This window comes from Mycteria americana, chromosome 4 (genome assembly GCF_035582795.1).
Source record: "Mycteria americana isolate JAX WOST 10 ecotype Jacksonville Zoo and Gardens chromosome 4, USCA_MyAme_1.0, whole genome shotgun sequence".
NCBI lineage: Eukaryota > Metazoa > Chordata > Aves > Ciconiiformes > Ciconiidae > Mycteria > Mycteria americana.
The window spans coordinates 4069014-4091391 of NC_134368.1; the positions used below are offsets into that span (position 1 = coordinate 4069014).

General features: G+C 47.6%; 1 protein-coding gene across 5 annotated transcripts; it reads left to right on the forward strand.

Annotated features, from left to right (window-relative positions):
- The first annotated feature begins 1990 nt into the window (after window positions 1-1990).
- On the forward strand, window positions 1991-21449 carry PANK2 (pantothenate kinase 2). Of its 5 annotated transcripts, none has more exons than XR_012775431.1 (8): window positions 2065-2360; window positions 11835-12187; window positions 13229-13482; window positions 14521-14697; window positions 14946-15069; window positions 17536-17661; window positions 18129-18808; window positions 21086-21449. XR_012775431.1 is itself a non-coding variant. In XM_075499483.1 (7 exons), exons 1-7 carry the CDS (start codon window positions 2171-2173, stop codon window positions 18177-18179), a joined length of 1275 nt encoding a protein of 424 aa, XP_075355598.1. In that variant the 5' UTR covers window positions 1991-2170; the 3' UTR covers window positions 18180-20713. The 5 variants fall into 5 exon arrangements, 2 of the variants coding, with proteins under 2 accessions (XP_075355598.1, XP_075355599.1); XR_012775432.1 differs by having other exon boundaries at window positions 18129-18367; XR_012775430.1 differs by lacking the exon at window positions 21086-21449 and having other exon boundaries at window positions 18129-18367; window positions 18652-20713.
- The last annotated feature ends 929 nt before the right edge of the window (window positions 21450-22378 follow it).

The window sequence follows — 22378 nt, forward strand, 5'->3', positions numbered from 1 at the left end:
TCGTCTGCTGAACAGCTTTGGGCTTGGCCTGAGCTGCAGAAAAGAGATGCCGACGTCACCCAGACTGCCGCCGTGCCCGGCTCCGGCTCACCCCTCGCTGCCGAGGGAGCCCTAGGGCTGAGCTGGCCCGCGGCGTATGCCTTTTGGGGACGAGTAAGAAGCTTTTGAGCAGCGTGATGGAAACAGCCCTTTTCAGTAGTGTTACATGCCCTCTCCACGCTGCCTTTCACAGAAGAGGCTCCCAAGGGCTCTGCTGTGTATTCACAGCCGAGACATCCCACTAGCTCTCCTCGCTTTCTGCTTTCCCAGCTGGAGCTCTTGACTTACAACCCCGGTATATGACACGCAGTCAGGGCTCGCTATTGACGATGCTCTGAACTTCAGGCGGTGAAGTTCGGCAAGTTCATTTTTTAACAAAAAAGAAGGCAACGCTTTTAGAAAGAAGGGTTATTTTTATTCAGAGAGGTTATGCTTTATCTCGTATTGGCACCAACCTCATTTATATGCTTCCTGCGTTTGCCCAACAGGATCTTAAAATTATACAAACTAAATTTGGCCCATCTCTTTGCCCTTTTTTCACCACAGCAACCAGAATGCGGCAAATTCTTACTGAAATTATTACACCTTTTTTGAAGGTCAGCTGCTTATCCTTTTGGTATCGAATTAATGCCTGAGGATTGCGGTGAGCTGAGATTAACGTGGTGGAGGTGAAAAGCACCGTGGGTTACCGGATTGCAGTTACACGCTCGGCCGTGCTCTAGGTTTGTTAGACATCAATTAATGTTCCACCTAGGAACCTCTGTCGTGTCACAACGGGAGCTGTTATGGCATAATATAGTCCGGGAGTCTGGTTTCCTCTTCAATGTCATCCTGTTGATCGTTGCTTGCACCCTTCTTTATGGTCACCTCAGTTTTTCTGCTGCCTGGATGGCTACTGCTGTAGTTGTTAGCTCAGCATCGGTAAACGTAGGGTCAGAGTTTAAAGAATAGGATGCATCAGCACTTAAATTACGTTGTGATTTACAGGGGAGGTGAAGATTGGGTCTGACTGTATCCTCGACCCTTGTTTCTTTCTGTCTCTCCTCCTAAACCTCCTGTCTTCGCTCCCATTTTGTTGTGTCCATCCTTTCTACTGAGCTTGCAAGATCATTGGAGAACTCGAGTATTTTCATCTGCCCTCACTGGAAGAGGAAGTTTGGATCCAGCTGAATCTCTGAGGCCTTGTGAAGGGGAATGGGACTTCTTTCTGCTGTCCACCTGCCCCTTCCCCTGTCAGAGGAATACCTGAGCTCTGCAAGGGACATCTCTCCTAGCTGTCCTCCAGTGTGTGTTGAGCTCAGAAACACCTGATTCCATGGCACTTTATGGTAGTGCTGTTTATGTGGCCCAGAGAGCAGCCTCCCTTCAAGCGACCACCTTGAGCCTCCTGGAGACGGCTAACGAAGGAGGAGCTGGAGGAAGGGAACCAGGAGGCCTAGGCCCCGGCCCGGCCCTGCCACCGCGGGAGAGCCGTGGCCGTGGGGCGCAGGCCCGGCATGGTGGGGGGCCGGGGAGCCGCAGGGAGGGGATGAAGGAGGCCTCGCTATCTGCATATGCAAATCGCATGCAAAGCAGCCCCCTCCCCCCCGCGCGGCCCACTCCAACTGGGCCTACTGCGGTCTTCCTTTCAGCCCCTTTCTGCGTTGCCATAGTGACCCGGCCTGTCAGTTCTGCCTGCCTTCTCCCGCCCCGACCGGGCAGCCGCCTCGCGTCATTGGGAAGCTGTCGTGTCATTCTCTTTCCAAAGGAAACCCATAGGTCGACGCTACCGCATACCGACCCGCCCCGCGGGCGCCTTAAGCCCCGCCCCGTACCGAGCTCGCGCATTCGATTGGGTAGCCGCGCTTGTCAGTAGCCGAGGCCGAACGCGAGGGGGAGGGCCTGGCGCCCCGCTGCCGTCCAATCCGTGTCTCCCATTGGCGAAGCCGCCTGTCGCTCCGTCCGGCGGAGGGCGCGGATTGGGGGCCACCTCACGGTCTATCCCGCCCCCTCGGGGCCGGGGGCGCGCGCGCCGCGCGGGGGGCCGTTTGGCGCAGGCGCGCTGGAGGCGGTGGCTGCGGCGGTGGCGGCTGTGAGGAGCGCGGCGCGGCGCGGCGGGGCGGGCGGCCCATGGGGCCGGGCCGCGCTGCGGATGGAGCCGCTGCGCAACGGCGGCGGCGCGGAGGAGAAGCCGCGACGGCGGGGGACGCCGGACCCCGGACCCCCGCGGCGGCGGAGCAGCGGCGCGGCGGGCGTTGACAGCGCGGCGGGGCCGCAGCCCCGCGAACGGGGCGGCTCCGTCAGCCGCCAGCGCCGGGACTCGGTCCGCAAGAACCGCCCGCGTGAGTGCGGCGGGAGGGGGGGGCGCGGCCGGCGGGGCCTGGGGCGGGGGCGGGGCTGTGGGAGGAGTTTAAAGGGTGGCCGCGGGGAAGGGGCGGGGCTTATGGTAATGAGCCGGAGTGGGTGGGGCTACGATGGGTGGGGCCGGGAGGGGGCGGGGTCAGAAGGGGTGGGGTGGGGCTGGGGGAAAGGGGCTCCTTAATGGGGAGGGGTGGGGGGACGCTGGGCCAGCACGGTGGGGTGACGACGAGGGCTGAGCACGGCCGGGCTGGGGACAGTGACATGGGCTCAGCGGGTTGGGGACAAGCCCAGCTACGGGAGCTGTGGGAGATGGAGGGTGGGATGTGCCTGGGCTGGGGGGCAGGACGCAGAGGTCGGGGCTGTGGTGGGTGCTGAGGTGCCCGAGTCTGGGACCTTGGACCAGAGAGGGAGGGGGAAGGTCACTGGTAAGGACGCAGAGGATGAGGGAGAGGAGCCAGAGGACAATCAGAGGGGCCAGGGTGTGCAGCCAGAGCCAGGGGGTGAAGGCTGTGGGGCTGGACTGGTCACTAGTGGAAGAAAAGCAATGGAGACCAAAGAGAATGGTGTAAATTTGGGGAGGGGAGAACCCCGCAGGTTTGGCAGGGGCTGGGCACAGACCTTTGCAAGGAAAAAACCGTCCCCTGAACCACGTTTTTGAACGCCGTATCGGAAGCGGTCTGGGGAGCGAGGTGCAAAATGGATGGCAGCCTTCATTTTGGCAGCAGCAGGAGCTGCCGTGCAGGTGGCTGTGGCTGGTGGCTGACTTCAGCCATGTTTGAAGTGGAGCTGAGTGATGATTTCTTTACTTGCGCTGGAGTCCTTCCTCTTGGAAGGAAATTGCCATACCCTGAAAATGAAATAGTGTCAATGTAGTTCCCCGTTACCTGCGCAGCTATTAAAAGGACGTCAGCAAATGAGTTCAGGCTGAAAACAGGAATCAAAATTGTCCTGCATCTTGTGGCAAGACTCGGTCTGTTGGCTGGCAGTGCTGAGATGTTACTGTTACTGTATTAATGTAAAGTTCTAAACAGTGTTCTTTCTCTTTTTTTGGTTGCTGGAAAAAAAGGAAGCTTCTCTTTTGCCCTGTCTCAGTGTGAAAAATAGGAATTATATCTCAAAATACTTGCAAAGACATTTGCTGAATTGGATGCTGCTTGCGTTACTGATTTCAGGCGAGTGCAGCTCAGCAATGCTAATGTAGCGTCAGCGTGGCTGTGCTAACCTGCGTTGCCTTCGCCTCTCCCTTCTTCTCATTTCCAGATCGTGCGAGATGACAGGAGCGATCCTGCACCGGGAAATGATTGTAAAGTTAATGTTAAATAACTAAGGTAATTGTAGGGTTTTCTGCTTATCTGAGAATTAATAGAGTGAAAGAGAAATTTAGTAGAGGGGTGTACTGGCGCTAGCAGTGGTGAGCGTCCTTGTGATTTAGATGCAGCAAAACCAACTTGGTATGTGAAAATCCGCTTGTGTGGCTGTTGTTCTAAGGAAATCACAGCAAAACCTACCCATGGGAGCTGTGGGGTTGTTAATTAGAGACATGCCAGTTAATAGGTTTTGATCATCTGTAGGGAAATGAAGGAGGTCTCTCGTTAAAAATTAGGGTGGACTTAGGTGGAGCTGTGCATTAGGGGTTTATTCTCTTCTGCCTTGCTTGGGGGCAGTTTCTGTGTCTTCTGTGGAAAATGTAGATTGAGTTGGCCGTTGAGGCTCTGGTTTGTTGCGGTAAAGTTAAATGCAGAGACTGGCGTGGGATACTTTCAGGAAAACAGGTGTTCTGGCAGCTTCCAAGACAGGATTTGAATCCAGTCCGGAAGGTCAGCGTAGTGTGATTCGGGATTACAATGTAGCCTGTGTTTCCTAAATGATTTTTGTGGTAATTGGATGAGAAATGTGCTGGAGCAAGTACATCCCTTAATAGGGACAATGTCTGATGTCAGAGTAAATTACGTTTTCAAGTTAAAATGCTCGATCCCATCTTAAGGAAGATTCAAGCAAGCCTAAATGAAAGCAAACTGCTTAATGGGCGTCTGATCAAAAACGTCCTACTTTAGCTTCCACTTGTCTGCTGCTGGTATGTGGCAAACAAGCTCAGTGACCTTGAGGCTTGTCTTGCTGCCTGTGCTAGCAGATGCCCTGGCAGATGAGCCCTGCTTCCCCAGGAATGAAAGGATTTCAGCAGCCTGCGGTTCAAGCTCGTGATCTTTCTTCCTCTGTAGTCGTCCAGCAATGTGCAGTGAGGACTGTTTCACTGCAGAGATCAGGGAAGGTCTGAGACCGAGGGGAATTAGATTGGATATATCTGAAATAACCTGACCTGCAACAGTACAGCTGACGTCCGAGCTGCGTGCCTTCGTGCACCTCAGGCTATTTGATGTTTCTTGGTGCATTTCATAGGAACTAAAGAGCTTTATCGCAGACGCCGTGATTTTCAGTATGCCACGGGTAAAAGGAGGAGAAGTCAAGGACGCGTTGCTCTCTGGAGTGAGCAGTACCCATGACAATGTTGTGAAGCAGAGATTTGTGGAAGTTCCTAGCTGCTTTGGAGTATTATGTTGGCGGGGTGTGAAGGGGAGCTTGACAGGGTTATTAGTACAGGCAGAAATGATAATATAGAAAAAGCTTTATCAGCTCCAGAGGCAATTCAGAATAATTCCTTTCTGGTAATGAATTATCGGTACCATTATTGAAACCTACACTAAAAACTGGACTGGAAATACCCCAGATGAGTAAAGAGGATATTCGCATTTACATTTACTTTAATGTAACTGTGGGATACCAGATCCCACCTGTGGGTAGGTGCAAGTGCCAGGCATAAAACCAATGATGACCAGATCATAATGAGCAGGGGAATATTTTACAGTAATGAATCTTCCTTACGATAAGGGAAACAGGTCATCGATTCAGTTCACCAGCTTCCCCCCTTTCCCCTTCTCTTCTGGCTCTCCTGTGCTGCTGCACTGCTCTTCTGCTCCTCCCTGAGAACCTGGTTTCCTTGACAGAGGTGAGTTTAGGTTCTTTCCCTGGTAACAAAGTATGCTTCTCCTTTCTGTAGCCTGTTTGTCTGTTCTCTGGAAAAAAAAAAAAAAAACAACCAACCAAAAAAAACCCAAAAAAACCCAAAAAACCTTGTTCTGATGCTTTTGGCAGGCATCGTCCATAACTTTTTACTGTTTGACAAAAGGGGAGGGGAAGTAAGCTGCGTAAAGTATGTTTGTATGGTAGAGTGTTCGTGAATTCCAAAAGAAAGCCTATACTCAAAATGTCAAGAAGAGCGAGCATCCCGCAAATTGTTTCTAAAAATGTATGCATGTGTGGTTTAAAAAAAAAATTTAAAAGCGTGTCCTCATCAATTCTGTAGTTCTTTCAACTGATACCTTTTTGCTTTTAAAGTTTTAGTATCTTCTGTCAGAATAATGCAAAGACATAATAATGTGCACATTGCTTTAAATCCTCAGTGTACACAGTATGCAAGCAGAGGTACAAATAAAATACTGTTTTGGCAGCTCCTTTGCAGTACTAAATTTAAGCTTTGATTTTTAAATACCTTGTTATGTTCTGGAATTGTGTATGAAATGTGAATTCCTAGCAGAGCCTATTTTTAGAGATGGGAGGATATGTAGACTTAGTGTCACTTTATATTAAATGCTGATTAATATTTTTTTTCCCTAGCTGTAAAATTTCCATCGCGGTATAATGCTATTAAAATATAATGTTGAATATTTTAGAGTACGCATAGAGATGCTGTCATACGCTCAACTAAGTTGTCAGTCTTCGTTGCTCCTCCGCAGGCTAATCTTTTTACCTTCGGGTAGATTGGCTCATAACTTCAGGATCAGTCTGAAATACGACTCGAGCCGCTTGTCCTATGAAGAAAATCCACCATGGAGATCTTTAATTATATCGCCTCTTTCATCTCGACACTTCTGCAGCTTTCAAAATAAGTCTGTTGAGGTTTTTTTTTTTATTTATATAGTGTCCAGTTTTATAAAGTAATTTACATAACAAATAAAGGCATTATATTTTTCTGGCCCCAGAGAGCTAACAGCCTAACTCTAAAAGGGATTTGAAGATGAAGGGAGGGTGGCCGCTCTCGCTGTGGGAACTCATAGTCTTCTTGAGCTTTGCTGTGTGTGAGGTTACTTAGTGCTAGCTGTAAGCCCTTAACTTTGTTTGCAGACTGGCCTTTTGTTTGTTGTTGCGTATCCATAGATCTGCCCGTTAGAAGAAGGTTTATTTTTAAGACAAAGAGCTGTATGTAAATTGTGTGTATGAAAATGTATGTATAGAGCTGCTTTTTAAAAGTGTATTGTCTGTGCTAAGGGAAAACAATACTTCCTCAGGCCAAAAGATGAAGAATTTTTTTCTTGGAGAAAAATTGGCTTTAAGGATGCTTTATAGCTGCTGTTGCAGTATGTTGCATTAGGGAAGCAAATGAAAATAAGGCTCGTCGTTGTGTGCCTAATCTGCCGAGTGGTGCCACAATCTTGCCAGTTCCTTAAGTCACCTGCTTTGTACCCTCGCTACTTTTCATGCTGAACACCATTGGATTTATTTTTTTTGTCCTATGCAGCGTTTGAGAGCGGGGTTAGCGGGCTGTCACTGTGCTAACAAAGTAATGTAGAGAGTTTCGTTAAGGAAAAGACTGTAGAATGTTTTGAATGGAGAACAGTTCTGGCTTTGAGAAGAGGATTTCCTGCCTTTCTTGTAAATGTCCAAATACCCAGGGAGAGATGAAACACTTCCTGGAAGGTGCTGGGCAGGAGGAGAGTCCAGAGGTTTGCACCACGATGCTCTTCCTGTGCTCTGCCTACGGGTTTCTCATCCTCCCCGTCCTTCTGGTAAGCACTCATAAAGAAGAGATGTGTGAGGCTCTTTCCCAGCACAGAGGGCTCCAAGTAGCAGTGGGGAGGTGGTGAGGAGAGGCAGTGTTTGCATTTTCTGCCTCGGCCATTAAAGCTGGTATCTTCTTGTGCAGGTTTTTTCAGCAGAACCTTCTGACTGAGAAAAATCAGCCTCCGGGCTGCCCAAAGGCTCCTGGATGCCACCAGTGCTCACGCTGCTCTAGATCTGCTGTCTTCTGCAGCAGCTCTCTTGGAAAAAACGCTGTAGAGGCTTACAAGGGAGAGGTCTTTGGATGCCTTTCAACTGCACTGTAGATGCTGGGAGAAATCAGTGTTTTAAGAGAAATCTCGGTAGCAGATGGTGATGGCGTTCATCCAAGAGAGCTTCCTCCTTCTTCCATTTGAAGGCATGGATTTTTCTAGTTCTCAGATATAGAAGAGCTGTTGCTGCCCTGCGTGTTTGTGTTGGCTGACTTCCTGTGAGTGTAAGGGGAAAAAAAAAATGGTTCTCCATGTCGTTGAAATAATTTCTTCCTCTTGTTTGTGTGCCACACCACTTTCCTACCAAAATGGGTTTATAGGGGAAGTTTTGTCCCTGCCTCAGATTATTTGAGTGCTCTGTACAGGTTTTACTGCATAGAAAATCCTTTACGATACGGTAAAGAAGTACTTAATTTTGAGCAAGCAGACTTCTTCCTTGGATTCTTAACCTGTGGCTGGGATGTATATAATGAGAGATCCATAATTAAGAATCATTTGGTTTAAGTTAATTACCTTAACAGGCTATCTTTTAGAATTTATCCCTGGTGACTTACTGAAGCTGAGCTGTTGGCAGATGGAGAACACCAGCTGCTCCGTGCAGAGGCTTTCTGCAGCTGGTGCTGCACGGATGTGTGGAGCCAGCTCCGGTCTGAGGCCGTGTCCCTGCACGGGGGGTTGGATGCTCTTTTTGGGGCCAGTTGGGATTCAGCGGGGCCAGTGCTGAGTGAAGACTAGTAAGCCCTGGCCCCAACCTGACCGCACTTTACACCAAGCTCTGCAGGCATCATTCCTTTTTCCCCATTAGCCGTGTCTTCTGGTGTGCCAGACAGTGGATAACTGTCGTGCTTTAACCCCATGTTTGATGTTCTGCTAGCTCAGTGGCAACTATAACAACACCTGAATCAAAAGTAAATTTATGTATATTAAAAAACTGAAGGTCTTGAGGACGCTGAGAATGAGCTGGGATGAAGTTTCGAAGGAGCTGCTACCTTTTTTTTGTGACTAGGAAAGCTTCCTAAACTGATGGACCGAGTTGGTGATTATCCTGCCCTAAAATCTGGAAGGTTTGTGTCCCTGAGTGTAGGAGTTTGGTGTGTGAACTTCACAACCAACTTCAAAATGAACTAGTGTTACTCTACTGAACAAATGCATCTACTACCAGCTGAGTGTCTGCTCTGAGGTGGAAGCCCGTTAGCTTGTGGTGGAGCAGCCCATATGGCATTTTTAGTTATGTGGCTCCAGCAGAGCACTGTGCCTTAGTTTTTGGATGCTCTTCTGCTGAACCCCAATGAGGGCATCTCCGAGACCCCATCCTCTGCTTTCTCCCCGTTTTTACCCTTGCGTAGCCTGCCAAAGTGAGGTTGAGGAGAGGATTGCTGTCTCTAAATACAAGGGTGGGGATACTTTAAAAAAAAAAAAAAGTGCAGGCTTCATAATGCAGAAAAAAAATTGCAGGTCCTGACAGGAACAAATATATTCTAGAAATCAAAAGGAGGTTTCTCGGCACCAGGACAGGAGGTTTCTGGAACCAATCCCTTTGTCAGAGCAGAGACGACAAACCAGCCCAGTGCTTTTAGGAGTGGGAAATCTGTGGAAAGGGAGTCCGGGATGTCTGTGACCACAACAGACGGGAGAGGACTTGGCTGAGTGACATGGGAAACTTCTTCCTGTTCTTTTTTTTTTTTTTTTTTTTTGCGTAGAGCTTGTTAGTTTTCCAACAGAGTTTAAGCAGTATTGAAAAGCACAGCGAACGTGGGGAAACTGGTTTTAGTGATCATATACATGAACTGGGTATTTGAACAGAGCGGTGTTTACCAGTTCCAGTCACTGGAGGGACTGGAGCAGCAGCAGAAGGCTCTGGTTTGGCTGCCAGTGCCCTATTTTTACCTGTGTGACGCTGAGGGTATTTTTATTGCTGCTTCTCTCAATAGCAGGGCATGATCCTTGTTCAAAGCATTTTTCTGTAGTAGTTAATTGATAAATCTAGGACTTGGATTCAAGGAAAGACAAAATACTTTGAGGGGATCCTGTTCTGCCATTAATATGGGGACTGCTGACTTATGGATGTATATGCCATATTGGAGATGGCTTTAATATCGCATCAGGTGGGCCTGTGTACAGGTTTTTAGGCTTAAGGTGTCAGGAGGAGCAGGCGAGTGAAGCAAGCGGACTCTTGGTGGGTTTTGTTTGCTGTCCTGATGCCTGCCATGCAAGTAGAGTGTCCATCTCCCCGTTGGAGTGGTCGTGGTCTCTGACTTCTGTTTGCCAGCGGTGGAAGATGCAGCAGCTCAGCTGCTGTTGCCGCACTCCTCCACGACAAGGCCCTTTCTTTCAGGGGTACAGAAATCCTGGAGTTTGTCCTGCCTTTCCCTTCACTTATACTCTGGGGTCTTGGACTCCCCTTCCCATGAGGGTGCTCCTCCTGCTCTGGTGTCCCCAGGAATATGGTTCTCCTCACATTGCACAATGAGGCCCAGGCAGCCCATGTTCCTCTTTTGAGAAGTAACTTAACTGTTTAATTTAGCTATAGTAAGGTTTTCTTGAGGGAATCTTGAAATAGGATACATATGCTAAACTTTTCTCCAAGTAAAGCACTTGGTAGACTTTCTATCCTGAAATGCTGATGGAGTTTGCAATCCTGAAATTCATTTAAGGAGTGCAGAATGAGGAAATTGTCCAAAGTCCTTGAATTGCTTCTGCTTTCTCCCTCCATTGGGCCGTGATTCAGATTTCTCTCTCTCTCTCATTCATGAACAGTTATTTTTATGTCTGTCTTGTTTGAAGTAAGTGCATTAGAAATAGAGGATGATTGAGATTTGGATGTGCCTCCTAAAAATAGAGCTTGCATCTTCTTTCAAGATTTCTTTTGGTGATGGTTGGGGGTGGCCTCTATGTAAATATATAAAAATAACTCAGTGGTATAAAATGAATGTGGGTAGCTGGTGGCTCCAGCAGCTCCTGGGGAACTGTGATGCTCTGAAAGGGCCTGTCTTACCTCCGCTCCTACAGCAACCAAGTCAACCCGCTGAGGAGGAATACGTTGTCTTCAAACATGTGCTTGCCGGTCGGGTTTGTGGCTTTTCAAAGATGGTTTGGCCTGGGAGTGAGTTCCCCTCCGGCCCCCTGATTGTTTTCTTTGCTGTTCAGCTTTCTTCAGTGCCGCCTCTCGGTATTTGGTTGTTGCTCCCTGCAGCTCGAGTGGCGGGGCCTCGGCTTGCACCTCCTGCGCTGCTGGGACGGGGGGACAGGGAACATGCTCCTGCTTGGGCAATTCTGCGTTCTGGGGAAGGCTGCTGCTTCCCTGACCTTAACTGGAGGGATGCCCTCTTTCAAATGGCGGTAGGAACGAGGGCTTCTTTGTGTTCCACGCTTATCAGTCTGCAGATAAGCAAACATATTTTGCAAAAATAACAGTAGCATGTTATCATGCCTGTCTCTGACATGTAAGAATTTTACTAAAACCTGAGATCCTCCTTTCCAGAGGAATGTTAGTAACATCTATGCTACATTCAGGTTTATTTTCTAAACATTCCTTTTTTTCTTTTGGAAAAAACCGTAAGCGTTTAATCCTGCTGCCATAAGCCATAACATGTGGCTACATTTTTCTCTTTGCTCTGGAGCCCGTGTATCTTGTTAGCTCTAGCCTATCCTTTAGCTCATTAATAGTAATATTAATCTGTTCCAGTTCTCGGCTCTAATCGCAGATTTCATCTGATCAGGGTTTTCTCTTGATCTTTTCCAAGAAGCTCATTATCTAATACAGCTGTAAATGTTGCTGGGCCTGACACTAATGCATATTTTGTACCATGGGGGAATTTGACTAATAAAATAATCCAATTAGACATTTGTTTTTGTCTCCCTGGGGCATCTTAGATTACTTGTCTACCTCAGTTATGTGTTGTAATTAGTTAACGTTTGTACATCCCTTTGATGTAAAAGCACTGGTATTATCCTTGGCTCTGGCTCTGGATCAGAACTTTATAAAAGAAATAGCTGGGGATTAAAATTGCAGTGGTATCTAGCGGGTTTGTGGATACTGTCAGACCTGCGCTGTGTGCGGTGGTGGTGTTAGTATTTTGAGGATAGCATATCAGGTTTTGGGAGCTCCCGAACAGGAGGTATCTGAAAACAGGAGTTAAGTCCATTAAGAGGAGTCTCAGCCACGCTTCTGAAAGACAGACCAGGCTGCTAACGTTTTTTCTTGTGTTTTCCACTTTAGAAATGAACAGATCCAATGGGCCTCCATTTCTGAGTCCCTAGAGAATGGCATGAATTAATTCAGTTTATAAGTATTTTGCTGGTGGTCTGACGGTATTAAACCCTGTTTCTTTTCTTTTTGCTCCTCTCTAGTCTTTCCTTGGTTTGGCTTGGATATTGGAGGGACCTTGGTCAAACTTGTTTATTTTGAACCAAAGGACATCACTGCTGAAGAGGAGGAGGAAGAAGTGGAAAATCTCAAAAGCATCCGCAAATACCTGACATCAAATGTAGCCTACGGATCTACAGGCATTCGAGATGTGCACCTTGAACTAAAGGACCTTACCCTGTGTGGACGTAAAGGCAATCTGCACTTTATACGCTTTCCTACTCATGACATGCCTGCTTTTATTCAAATGGGAAGCGAAAAACACTTCTCAAGCCTCCATACTACCTTATGTGCCACGGGAGGTGGAGCGTACAAATTTGAGCAGGACTTTCGCACAGTATGCATTTTTGGCTTCTATACAATTAGGATCTGGTAGTGAAATTTTTCTAAAGCTTAAAACTAGAAAACTTTCTCTGCAGACTTTAAAACTTCTCCAAATCTTAGCTTTGGAAGAGCGTACCTAACTCTAATTAAACTTGGTTCAGGAAACAGCATGTGGAGTCAAGTTTGCATCTCCAAATTAGGATATTTTCTTTCCTGAAAGTGCATGTCACGTTCCCATAACTCTAAAATTATTCACTAGCTGCCACAGCCTGTGCTCTTACAAGACTTTGTGTTACTAATCTCTTGATGATGCTGATCTCAGTCTTGTGGTTTTTTCTCACTGCTATCTTTCATGTGCTTAATACTTGTTTTATTGTTCCTTTGCTCATGTGGTTTCATTTCTAACACACATGTGAGTGAGCTGATTGAGGTTCAGTCAGATTTGGTGGTAAATTAACTGAAAGGAGGTTAGCAGTTGGGGTTTGACATCATCATGTGGCTTCGTTGTAAGTTTGAGTCTTGTTCATAGGTGAAAAACATGTGTGATAAATACTTCGTTTAACCAGGGCTTGAAAAAAATGCACCAAATAAAGAGGCTTTTTGTGCGGTCAAGGCAGTGACGTGAGGGGAAAACAATTTAATAACTTCCTCTGTTTTCTGGGTGTTTTTTTCGCTGGGTTGTTTTTTTTTTTTGGTCCAACAGTTAAGTCCCTTCTCATTTTTCTGTCTTTCATGCTAATGCCTCAGAGTCAGGGCCTAAATCAGGCCCATGGAAGTTGATGGGATTCTCTTGGCGTCCATCTGTGGATCCAGTTGTTCATTTCCCCCCTCTTCCGCGTCTGCACACTTTAGGGCTGGGGTAGTTAGCAGTGCATGTGCGTGGAGAGAGATGGAGCCCTCCTGTGATCTGTACTTCTCTCTCAGCCACCACAGAGAGTAATGGAGATAGCTGAATTGAGCTGGCAGGGAATGCGTTTTTCTAGCCCTGAGCATAAACACTTGAGATCCTTAGCTACTTCTTGAATATTCTTCTTTCTTTTTTTCTTCCCGCCAGGTGGGTGACCTTCAGCTTTGTAAGCTAGATGAACTCGATTGCCTTATTAAAGGAGTTTTGTACATTGATTCAGTTGGATTCAATGGACATTCAGAGTGCTATTATTTTGAAAACCCAACGGATGCTGAAAGATGCCAGAAGCTCCCATTCAACTTGGAGAATCCATATCCTCTCCTTCTGGTGAACATTGGCTCAGGGGTCAGCATTTTGGCTGTATATTCAAAAGAAAACTATAAACGGGTGACGGGCACCAGGTGAGTGCTGTGAGGGGTAAATTCACTTTGAGTTTTGTTTTAGAATCTGGAATTGTAGGTGAAATTCTGCATTGTAGGTGACATTTTCAGGGACAGGCTGCATTAAAGGTGGCGAGTTGAATGAGGTCCTGCTTCTACTGCAGCCCCTCATCTCTGCCAACAAAGATCCCTCCTGGAAGAGAGAACCTGAATTTCATGTTTTGCTTTCCTTACTGCAACCAGTCTCTTTAATTCCTACAGCAGGGCAACTGAAAAAACAGCTTCTAAACTTTTTTATTTGCCATTGGAGAGATCCCATAGTTTGGGATTATCCCAGATATAATGATCAGGTTAACAACTGTTAGCTTTGATCCTAGCAGTAGAGATTTGCATCCTGACTTGCAAAAGTTACCTTATTTTGGTGGAAGGGATGCTGGCACAGAGTAACTCCCCAGACAGTTGCACACTGCTGCAGCTACCCTTCTTGAAGATGTGGCTCTTGTTGCCAGGCAAAGCCAAAGAGCTCTGTGGCTTTAAGCTTTCCTGAATTTCCTGAAAGTTAGCAATAATAATAAAAAAACCCCCGGAGTACAGTTCTTACTCTTATTATACATCGTTATTGGCATGTGTGTACAGTAAAGTCAACAGAACGTATTTTTTTCCCCTAAGTTTTGAATAGCTGTGCCCTGATACTCCAGTTACCCCTCAGGACTAATATTTATTTTAAGATTGACTTCTCTGAGTGCTGGGAAGAAGGTGGATATTGTAAAAAAAGAAAATTAATTTCTCATGTAGAAACATGCCCTCTGCAGAAGGCTGTGAGGGCGTGGGGATTCCTTACAGGCTGTAAGTTATTTGAAAGTAACAGATTTAAACAAAACTGCTGCTCTTCCAAGATTGCTCTCACTGAAAAGAGAAGCAGCTGAAGGAATGGGGCAACCTGAGCTAACTCAGATGCGTGCCTGAGTAATCTGAGCTGTCAGTGGAATGAGCCATTTTCTTTCTCTGTCTCTTTAGAAGCAAGGCAGGTGACTTTTTTCATTTTGCTTCATGTTGCAGCCTTGGAGGGGGAACCTTTTTTGGTCTCTGCTGCCTTCTTACCGGTTGCTCCACCTTTGAAGAGGCCCTGGAGATGGCGTCCCATGGAGACAGCACCAAAGTGGACAAACTAGTGCGGGACATTTACGGAGGAGACTACGAGCGATTCGGATTGCCAGGCTGGGCTGTAGCGTCCAGGTAATGACTTGGCTGATTTTTATTTTCATGGGAGATTCTGCACAGATGAAAAACTGGATTTACGTCTCTTAGGAGAGCTACCGTTCCTTCTGCTGTTCTGCTTTACCAGATCTAGATTACTGATAGCAACGCTTTTTAAGTTAGAAAGAGATACTTCAAGATGAATCACTTTGGTTAAATTAGCAGTTCCCATTTTCTCCTGGAATTCTGATGCGAATGGACCTTTAACCCGAAAACTGTCTTTACAGCTTTGGAAACATGATGAGCAAGGAGAAGCGGGAATCTGTCAGCAAAGAGGACCTCGCGAAGGCTACTTTAATAACCATCACTAATAACATTGGCTCCATAGCACGGATGTGTGCACTGAACGAGGTATTAAGGGGAAATCTGTTTCATTGCTTCCTGTCTAAAGCATCACTTGTGTGCTGCTGTCACCCAGTATCTCTTTCCCTGCATACGCTTCGGTAGGTGCGTGCTTGTACTCGTCTTTGTGGATATTCAGTAAGCTGTAATCCGCACGTTTTGGATTCTTCTGTAAATTTTGTCCTTGCTCGTCTGTGTAGTTTGAGCGAGATCGTTGTGCTGTAAACTGAAGAGCTGTGAATGAATTAGGGGTTGGCTCTTGGTCTCATTAGGTCCTCTGCTTGGCCAGGAGTTAAACAGCTTCTCTGCGGTGGTTTGAGGAGCGGTAGGTGTGCGATAAACTACAGCTCTTGGGACCGCTGAGAGAGAAGGAAGGGTGGGTGGAGGGGCGTAGGGGCTGGATACCTTTCCTGTGTTGTTTTTACGAGTTCCTCTCGGTTTCTTGGTCAGGCCCCACCACTTCCACGGCCGTTCCCGTATCTTTGTGCTTTCAGCTTCTTTACAGTGCTGCCTTGTTGCATTCATGTCAAGCAGCATTGTACAGGGCTATGAAAGAACAGAGACATGCTCTCCGCTCCGTTCTGAGCCTGTTCCCATGGGATGAGCTAACGGGGTGAAGCATCCTCCAGACTCCTGTTGCTGTTGGCAGATGCTTACTGTTTACCTTCGTTTACTCCTGAAACTAGGCAAGGTGTGTTATATACAGCCTTGCCCACAATACATCTGCTGAGTCCCCACTCCAGAGCACACGGCTGAATGCGGAGAGGATGCTGAACAGTTAGGGGAAAGTGTTCATGAATGTGGGGACAGAAGGAAAATCCGCAGAAGGACGTGAGTGAAGGAGCAGATAGGACTTGATCCCAATTCCTCAGTAAGAGGAGGAACTGAAAATTATTTTCTAGTTGGAGAACAAGAAAGCTTCAGAGTTCATCACTTGGCTCAGGAGAACTATTTTGGGATTTAAAAGCTTGGCTGGAAGTCTGATTTAAATTCAAAATATCAGTACTTGGTTGGTCTTTTCCTTTCTTTCAGAATTGTGTCGGTTATGGGTTTCTAAATATTTTTTTTCTTTTTTTCTTTTTCAGATAAACAGTAGAGAGCCATTCAGCTTTTTAATGATGAGTCAAAGGCCAGAGTTGGTGGGAGAGAGAGGAGATGGCACTTGATGATCAGTGTGCCTAGCCAGTATAAGGATCTCATAGCAAAAAATCAATTATTCTGTTCAAATCCCTAAGCTAGACAGGCTGTAGTTAGACCTGTGGATATCCGGGTAGTGTGGAAGAGTCTGAAAAAAGAGCCTGTCTTAACATGACCTGGCTGGTACTGCTTTCTGACAGAACTGTGGATGTTTATAATGTTCTGCAGATCCTGCCTGACACTTTCAGCAGTCACTTAATCCATAGAATTGTATAGGTTGGAAAGGACCTTTAAGATCATCGAGTCCAACCGTAAACCTAACACTGCCAAGACCACCACTACACCATGTCCCTAAGCACCTCATCTACACGTCTTTTAAATACCTCCAGGGATGGGGACTCCACCACTTCCCTGGGCAGCCTGTTCCAATGCTTGATAACCCTCTCGGTGAAGAAATTTTTCCTAATATCCAGTCTAAACCTCCCCTGGCACAACTTGAGGCCATTTCCTCTTGTCCTATCACTTGTTACCTGGGAGAAGAGACCGACCCCACCTCTCGACAGCCTCCTTTCAGGCAGTTGTAGAGAGCCATGAGGTCTCCCCTCAGCCTCCTTTTCTCCAGGCTGAACAACCCCAGGTCCCTCAGCCGCTCCCCATCAGCCTTGTGCTCCAGACCCTTCCCCAGCTCCGTTGCCCTTCTCTGGACACGCTCCAGCCCCTCAATGTCTCTCTTGTGGTGAGGGGCCCAACACTGAACACAGCATTTGAGGTGTGGCCTCACCAGTGCCCAGTACAGTTCTTTTTTTTGTCTTCCAGCGTAGTCTCTGGCCCCTCCCAGTGCAGTTCCTGACCATCCCGGTGCCCCCCTTCTGATCTCACCTCGCTCTTTTGAACCATCTCTTGCTGCTGCCAGACCCCAAGCTGACTCTGTGTTGTCTCTCGCTTCCAGATCCGCTCTTTTGGTTCCAGTTTTAAAATTCTAAGTTCAGAAAGCTGCAAATGCATTATAACTCTTCTCTCTGCAGCTCCCATCGCCGCTCACCAAGGCAGTTACGCTCCTGAGCTGCCAGAACAGCTATTGGGGGTGATGCAGTTTCTCTGGATCTCGTTGCTTTAGTGTCGACTGGTGATTTCCCTCTGCTTTCAGCTTGTTGTTTTTCATCAAGTCTCACCGGCAAATGTATTTGAAAAGCTGCATGTGGTGTTTTTGAAAGGCACTATAAGTGTAACTCTTTTCTTCTTACTCTAAGGTGATGAAAACCCCATCATTGCGAGCAGAAAATGGAATTTAGCCTTAATGTTCCATGGTTGTTTTTTTTTTTTCCTTAATACTTGCAGAACATTAATCGAGTGGTGTTTGTTGGCAATTTCCTTCGGATCAATACAATCTCGATGAGGCTTCTGGCATATGCTTTGGACTACTGGTCGAAGGGACAGTTGAAAGCACTTTTCTTGGAACATGAGGTGAAATGAGTTTTTAAATTTATTGTGTCTCCTGTAAAAAGGGAAAATCCTTTGTACGCTGTGGAAACAGCCGTGTGGAGTCGGTAGCTGTTGATGATACACACTCTGCAGCAGGTTCCCAGTGCTTTGTTACTACAGCCACAGTTACTGCCATGCCCAGCGCGGGGTCACAAGAAACACGTATATTGTTCCAGTAGCTAATATCAGAATTGTTTAATACCAATTTCCTCTTGCTTGTGAACTTCCTTTTAAGACTCTTGACAGTATAGATGATTCTGTGCAGCTCTGCCTTCCAATACAGCGATTACAGTTAGAATCTATTTTTGTAATATACCTACCTATAGTTAGTTCTTTCGGCCCTCCTTTATAAGTTGTTAAAAGTACCCCGTACGTGTAATATTATTGCTCTTGTGTCAGGTGCATGCCCGTGTTTGTGTTTTTAATAGCTATTCCTGTCTGCTTTTCAGGGTTATTTTGGCGCAGTCGGTGCTCTTCTGGAACTCCTGGATTCAGCCTGACTCGGCGCAGGTTCTGTACGTTGGACCTACGAGGTCGGGGCGCTTCCTGGGTCACGAAGCCCGCGTTTCGCTTCAAAGCGTCCGTTCACCGACTGTTAAACTAATTGTGGGTGACCTCATCAGAGAAGGAGAGGACTGTTGCGTTTCTGTCTGTAAACAGTTGAAATCAATCTTCAATTGCAGCGCAGGTTTGTTCAGGAGGAGTATATCCGCAAATACGCTGACCGAAGGTGGCGGTTGTCTGTCTGTAGGGCGTTTGGTCGCTGACACCAAATAGCCCTTTTTATGTAGTCTTCTACATCTGTTTAATGGTGGTGATATAATAGAAGACTTGCGCTCTATTCCCTCCATCAAGATTCCTTTGAGTGCTGAATGTCAACCATTTCACAGTTTATAGAGTTCAGCTGCAGCGTTTTATGTTCCGCAAATGAAAGGCATCGCGGTCTCATTATGTCGTAAATTGTCTGTAAAGGGGAAAGAACAGCGGCACAGCCCCGGCATGTAAAAACCGTATGGACCACTTCTGTCTCCTCTGACCCGTACCGTGGCCTGTCAGACAGCGTTCTGCTGGCAGAGAGGCTTTAATCCTGTTACCGCAGATTCTTGGCTGTGTACGCTAGAGACGAAAGGTAAGGCGCAAGTCCCATGTCTCGGGTTGATCCCCATTTCAGCCCGTAATGCTTCTATACGGACCACAACGCCGATACGCCGTAGTGCTGGCATAGCGTCAGGAGTGTCTGTCGGCCTCTGACCTTGAGATCTGCTACAAGCAAACGTGAAGATGAAATAGCGGGGGGTTTTGTTTGGTTGGTTTTTTTTCTGTATTGTAAAACTTGGCTGCTTATAACTATACCAAAGAGATTACTTTTTCTTTCAGCCATACACTTGGGATCTTCTCTGTAATGTTCCATTTTATGTTTCTTAGTTGCTAAACTATTGTTTCCGGAGGAAACCTCTCCTTCCCATATGCATGCTGTACTCTTCTCTGTTTTCTCTCTGCGTGCCGTCTTGCATACAGCCTGCAAACTGGGTTGCTGCAGTTTGCAACCCCTAAAATTTCTGAAGGCGTTTAAATTTCTAAAAAATTTCTTACGGCACACTGAATACGTGATCTCTCAGAACAACAGAGATGCCGATAGTGGGCAGCAGTTTAAAAAAGAAAAGCAGCCCGCATACGGTTTGTAATCTGCCCTTCCTCCCGCGTGTCTCTGCTTTTGCCCTGCTCTTTGCAGAAATTCTTCCCAGGCTTGGATCTTGCGTTGGGAAACGCCCGAGATCTTTAGCGAGAAGAGCGTTCGTGTTCTCTTTGCCGTGCTGCTAGCACCAGTTGTTTCGGTATAACTGCTCTCCAGTCAGGGAGCGTGGAAGAGCTGCTTTTCTGAAGAGCCATCAGCGCCTTCCCTTGATGATATCAGTTAAACGGAGATATTACTTCAGAGTCTTCTCTGCAATACGGTGCTCTGGCTTTCCAGCTGGGCAGCGCAGCTCTGCGTCGAAGCCGTCCTCCCGTGAGCAGGGCGAAGCGGTCTTTGGTGAAACGCAAGCGCAGATCACTTCCCTTCATACTCGTCGGGGTTTATCCCCCCCAGACATTGGAACGGCTGCCATCCTGACTCGAACACACCTTTTAAAGTCGTGGTTTCTTTTCAGATAAGGTGATTTTCAGCTCTCTGATCCCGATGCACGTTTGGATGGCTGAGCGCAGCGCTGGACAGCCCGTCCCGCTTTGGTAGCTTGCAGTTTGGCTGCAGTAACGCGCAGTAGAGGTGCGGTAGCAGCGCAGCAAATCGTGTCCGGCTCTACCCCTTGCTGCAGCCCGAGATCTGAGTACTTCCGAGGTGCTCTGCAGCTTGCTGGGTTCTTTGTGTGGGACCTTGCCTCTCTTTTGGGTCTGAAAAGGGGAGAAACTACGACTTTGGAAGACGTACTCCTTGCTAGACTAGATCCCGTGTGGTATTTCTCTTAAAGCCTGCCCTGTCAGCTCTGCTGGGTAGGTGTTCCAGGCAGCAAGCACGGCATAAAGCAAGGCATTTTCTAAACTTCAGGTAACTGTGGGCCTGGAACTTCCTGAACACATCCCGTAATTTGACAACAACAATAAAATGGGGGGGAAAAAAAGAGAGTAGCGTTCACGTGAAAGGCAATCTTTGCTGCCTGCTGTCTGCGGAAGAAAATTCTTGTGCTTTTCCTGCAGCGTAGCGGAGGTTTCGGTCGCATCCCGCTCTGTGTTCAGTATAACGTCGTACTTTTAGAGGTAAGGGGTTTGAGCAGGATAACGCAGAGTTGTAGCGTGGTTTGGGTTGGAAGGGACCTTAAAGATCACCCAGTCCAACCCCCTGCCATGGGCAGGGACACCTTCCACCAGACCAGCTTGCTCAAAGCCCCGTCCAACCTGGCCTTGAGCACTTCCAGGGACGGGGCATCCGCAGCTTCTCTGCGCAACCTGTTTGGGATCTGTTGCATGTGAGACCTCGTCTGTTCTTCATCTCTTGTGAAATCCCATGAAAGAGACAATACCCCAAGTAGGGGTATTATTAAAAACAACTCCACTTTCCAGTTGCCGATTGTAGGTTTTCTAGACTTAACCCTTTCTCTACCATATAAAATGTAAGATGCCGCATGTCACCGGCTGCCGTTTCAGCCAGGTCACCCACCCTCATGGCCCAAAACTCGGGGTTTGACTCCTGGAAAAGAAACAGAAACACACGCTGGCTTTTTGAAACGTCCTTGTGCCCAGGACCTGCTGAGCTCCCTGGGGTGATGCTTCAGTGCTGCGCTGGGCTGGGCTTACCAGGTTGAATCAGTCCCAGGGGTTTTATACAGCCCACGTCGGTGTGGGGAGGGTACGTAAGCTGCCTCTGAATCCTTGTAATAGGCAGAAGAAGGGCTATTTTTTTATTTAATAGCAGTAGCCTTTGGGAGCTGAAGACTGACGGAAGGAAGGAACTCCCTTGAGAGGATTGTGTTAGGCAGCGGGCAGCTGCGGAGAGCTGAGAAACCTTGACGGAGCCAAGGGGCAGCCCTGGAGCAGCCTGGTCTACGAGAAGTCCCTGCCCTGAGGTGCTGGAGGAGGTGCCAGGCTGGTGGCCCTGGGAGCAGCGTCCCGCGGGTTTTCCGGTGTTCGTCCTGCGCGCTTGTGCGTGTAACTCCTTTCTCTGTGGATTTTGTGTAGTCTGGTGTCCAGCACCAAAGTCCCTGATGTATTGTGTGTGAAGTTTTTGTAAATTGTTTTTTTTTTTTCCTTGTATTAAAATATTACAGTTATTTTTATATGCTTGAAACTCTTCTCTTGTTTATTTCTTCGTCTCATTCTTCCTAGCGGCGGAGCAGAGGGAGGAACATTGATCTAAACATCTCTTGATGTGATTTCACATGCCGGTGAAATGGGTGTAAATAAGTCCTTCCTGTTGATTTTTAGCTTATTAAAAATAACTCGGCAATTCCTTGATCACTCTTCACTCCCTGCATGTTCTGGGCTCTGGAAATCAGCTGCATTTCAAAGCACGCTAATGGAAGGGAGAAAAAAAATTTAAAATCCACTATTTGCCTGTTGCTGGTAGTGCGGATCCCTTCTCGACGCTCGGTCCCCCCCGGCTGGTAACGCTGTTGCCCAGGTTGGGGAGCCAAAAACGGGCTTCTAAACCAGGTTTGACTAAAACCCGGGCGCGAGGACAGGTCTGTGCTCCTGGGAGGAGGATTTGTGCACGGCTGGGGTTGGCTCTGAGCTTGGTTTTGCAGCTTGGCTTTAAAGGCCGGAGGTTTTCTGAGGGCTATTGCCCGGCTTCGTTAGCAGCAGCAGGCTCCCAGCACCGCCGAGTCCAGCGAGGGGGGGGTTCTAGCATAATTTCAAGGCAAATTGCAGCATTTTAGGGTTCGATGAAAGACTTTTGGTGGCAGGTGACGATCGGTGCCTTGGAGGCCCTTTGGCCTTTCAGGTAGGGATGGGGGGTTGGATTGGAGGCGAAAGCGAGGCTTCTCGCCAGAGCAGGAGCCGTGGGGGGGGGAAGTAACAAAAAAATAATTGTGTTGTGCGTCTTGGTGCTAGATCCAGACTGCGGCTCGGCCAGACCCTCCGCGGCTTTGTCCCACCAGCGGGAATCTTCACCCAGCGAGCTCGTGGTGCCCGTGAGTGTCTGGAGCTTCCAGGAGACGGCGAGGAGGGCAGCAAGAAGGTCGCTCCTTGCCTTTCCTTCTGGAGA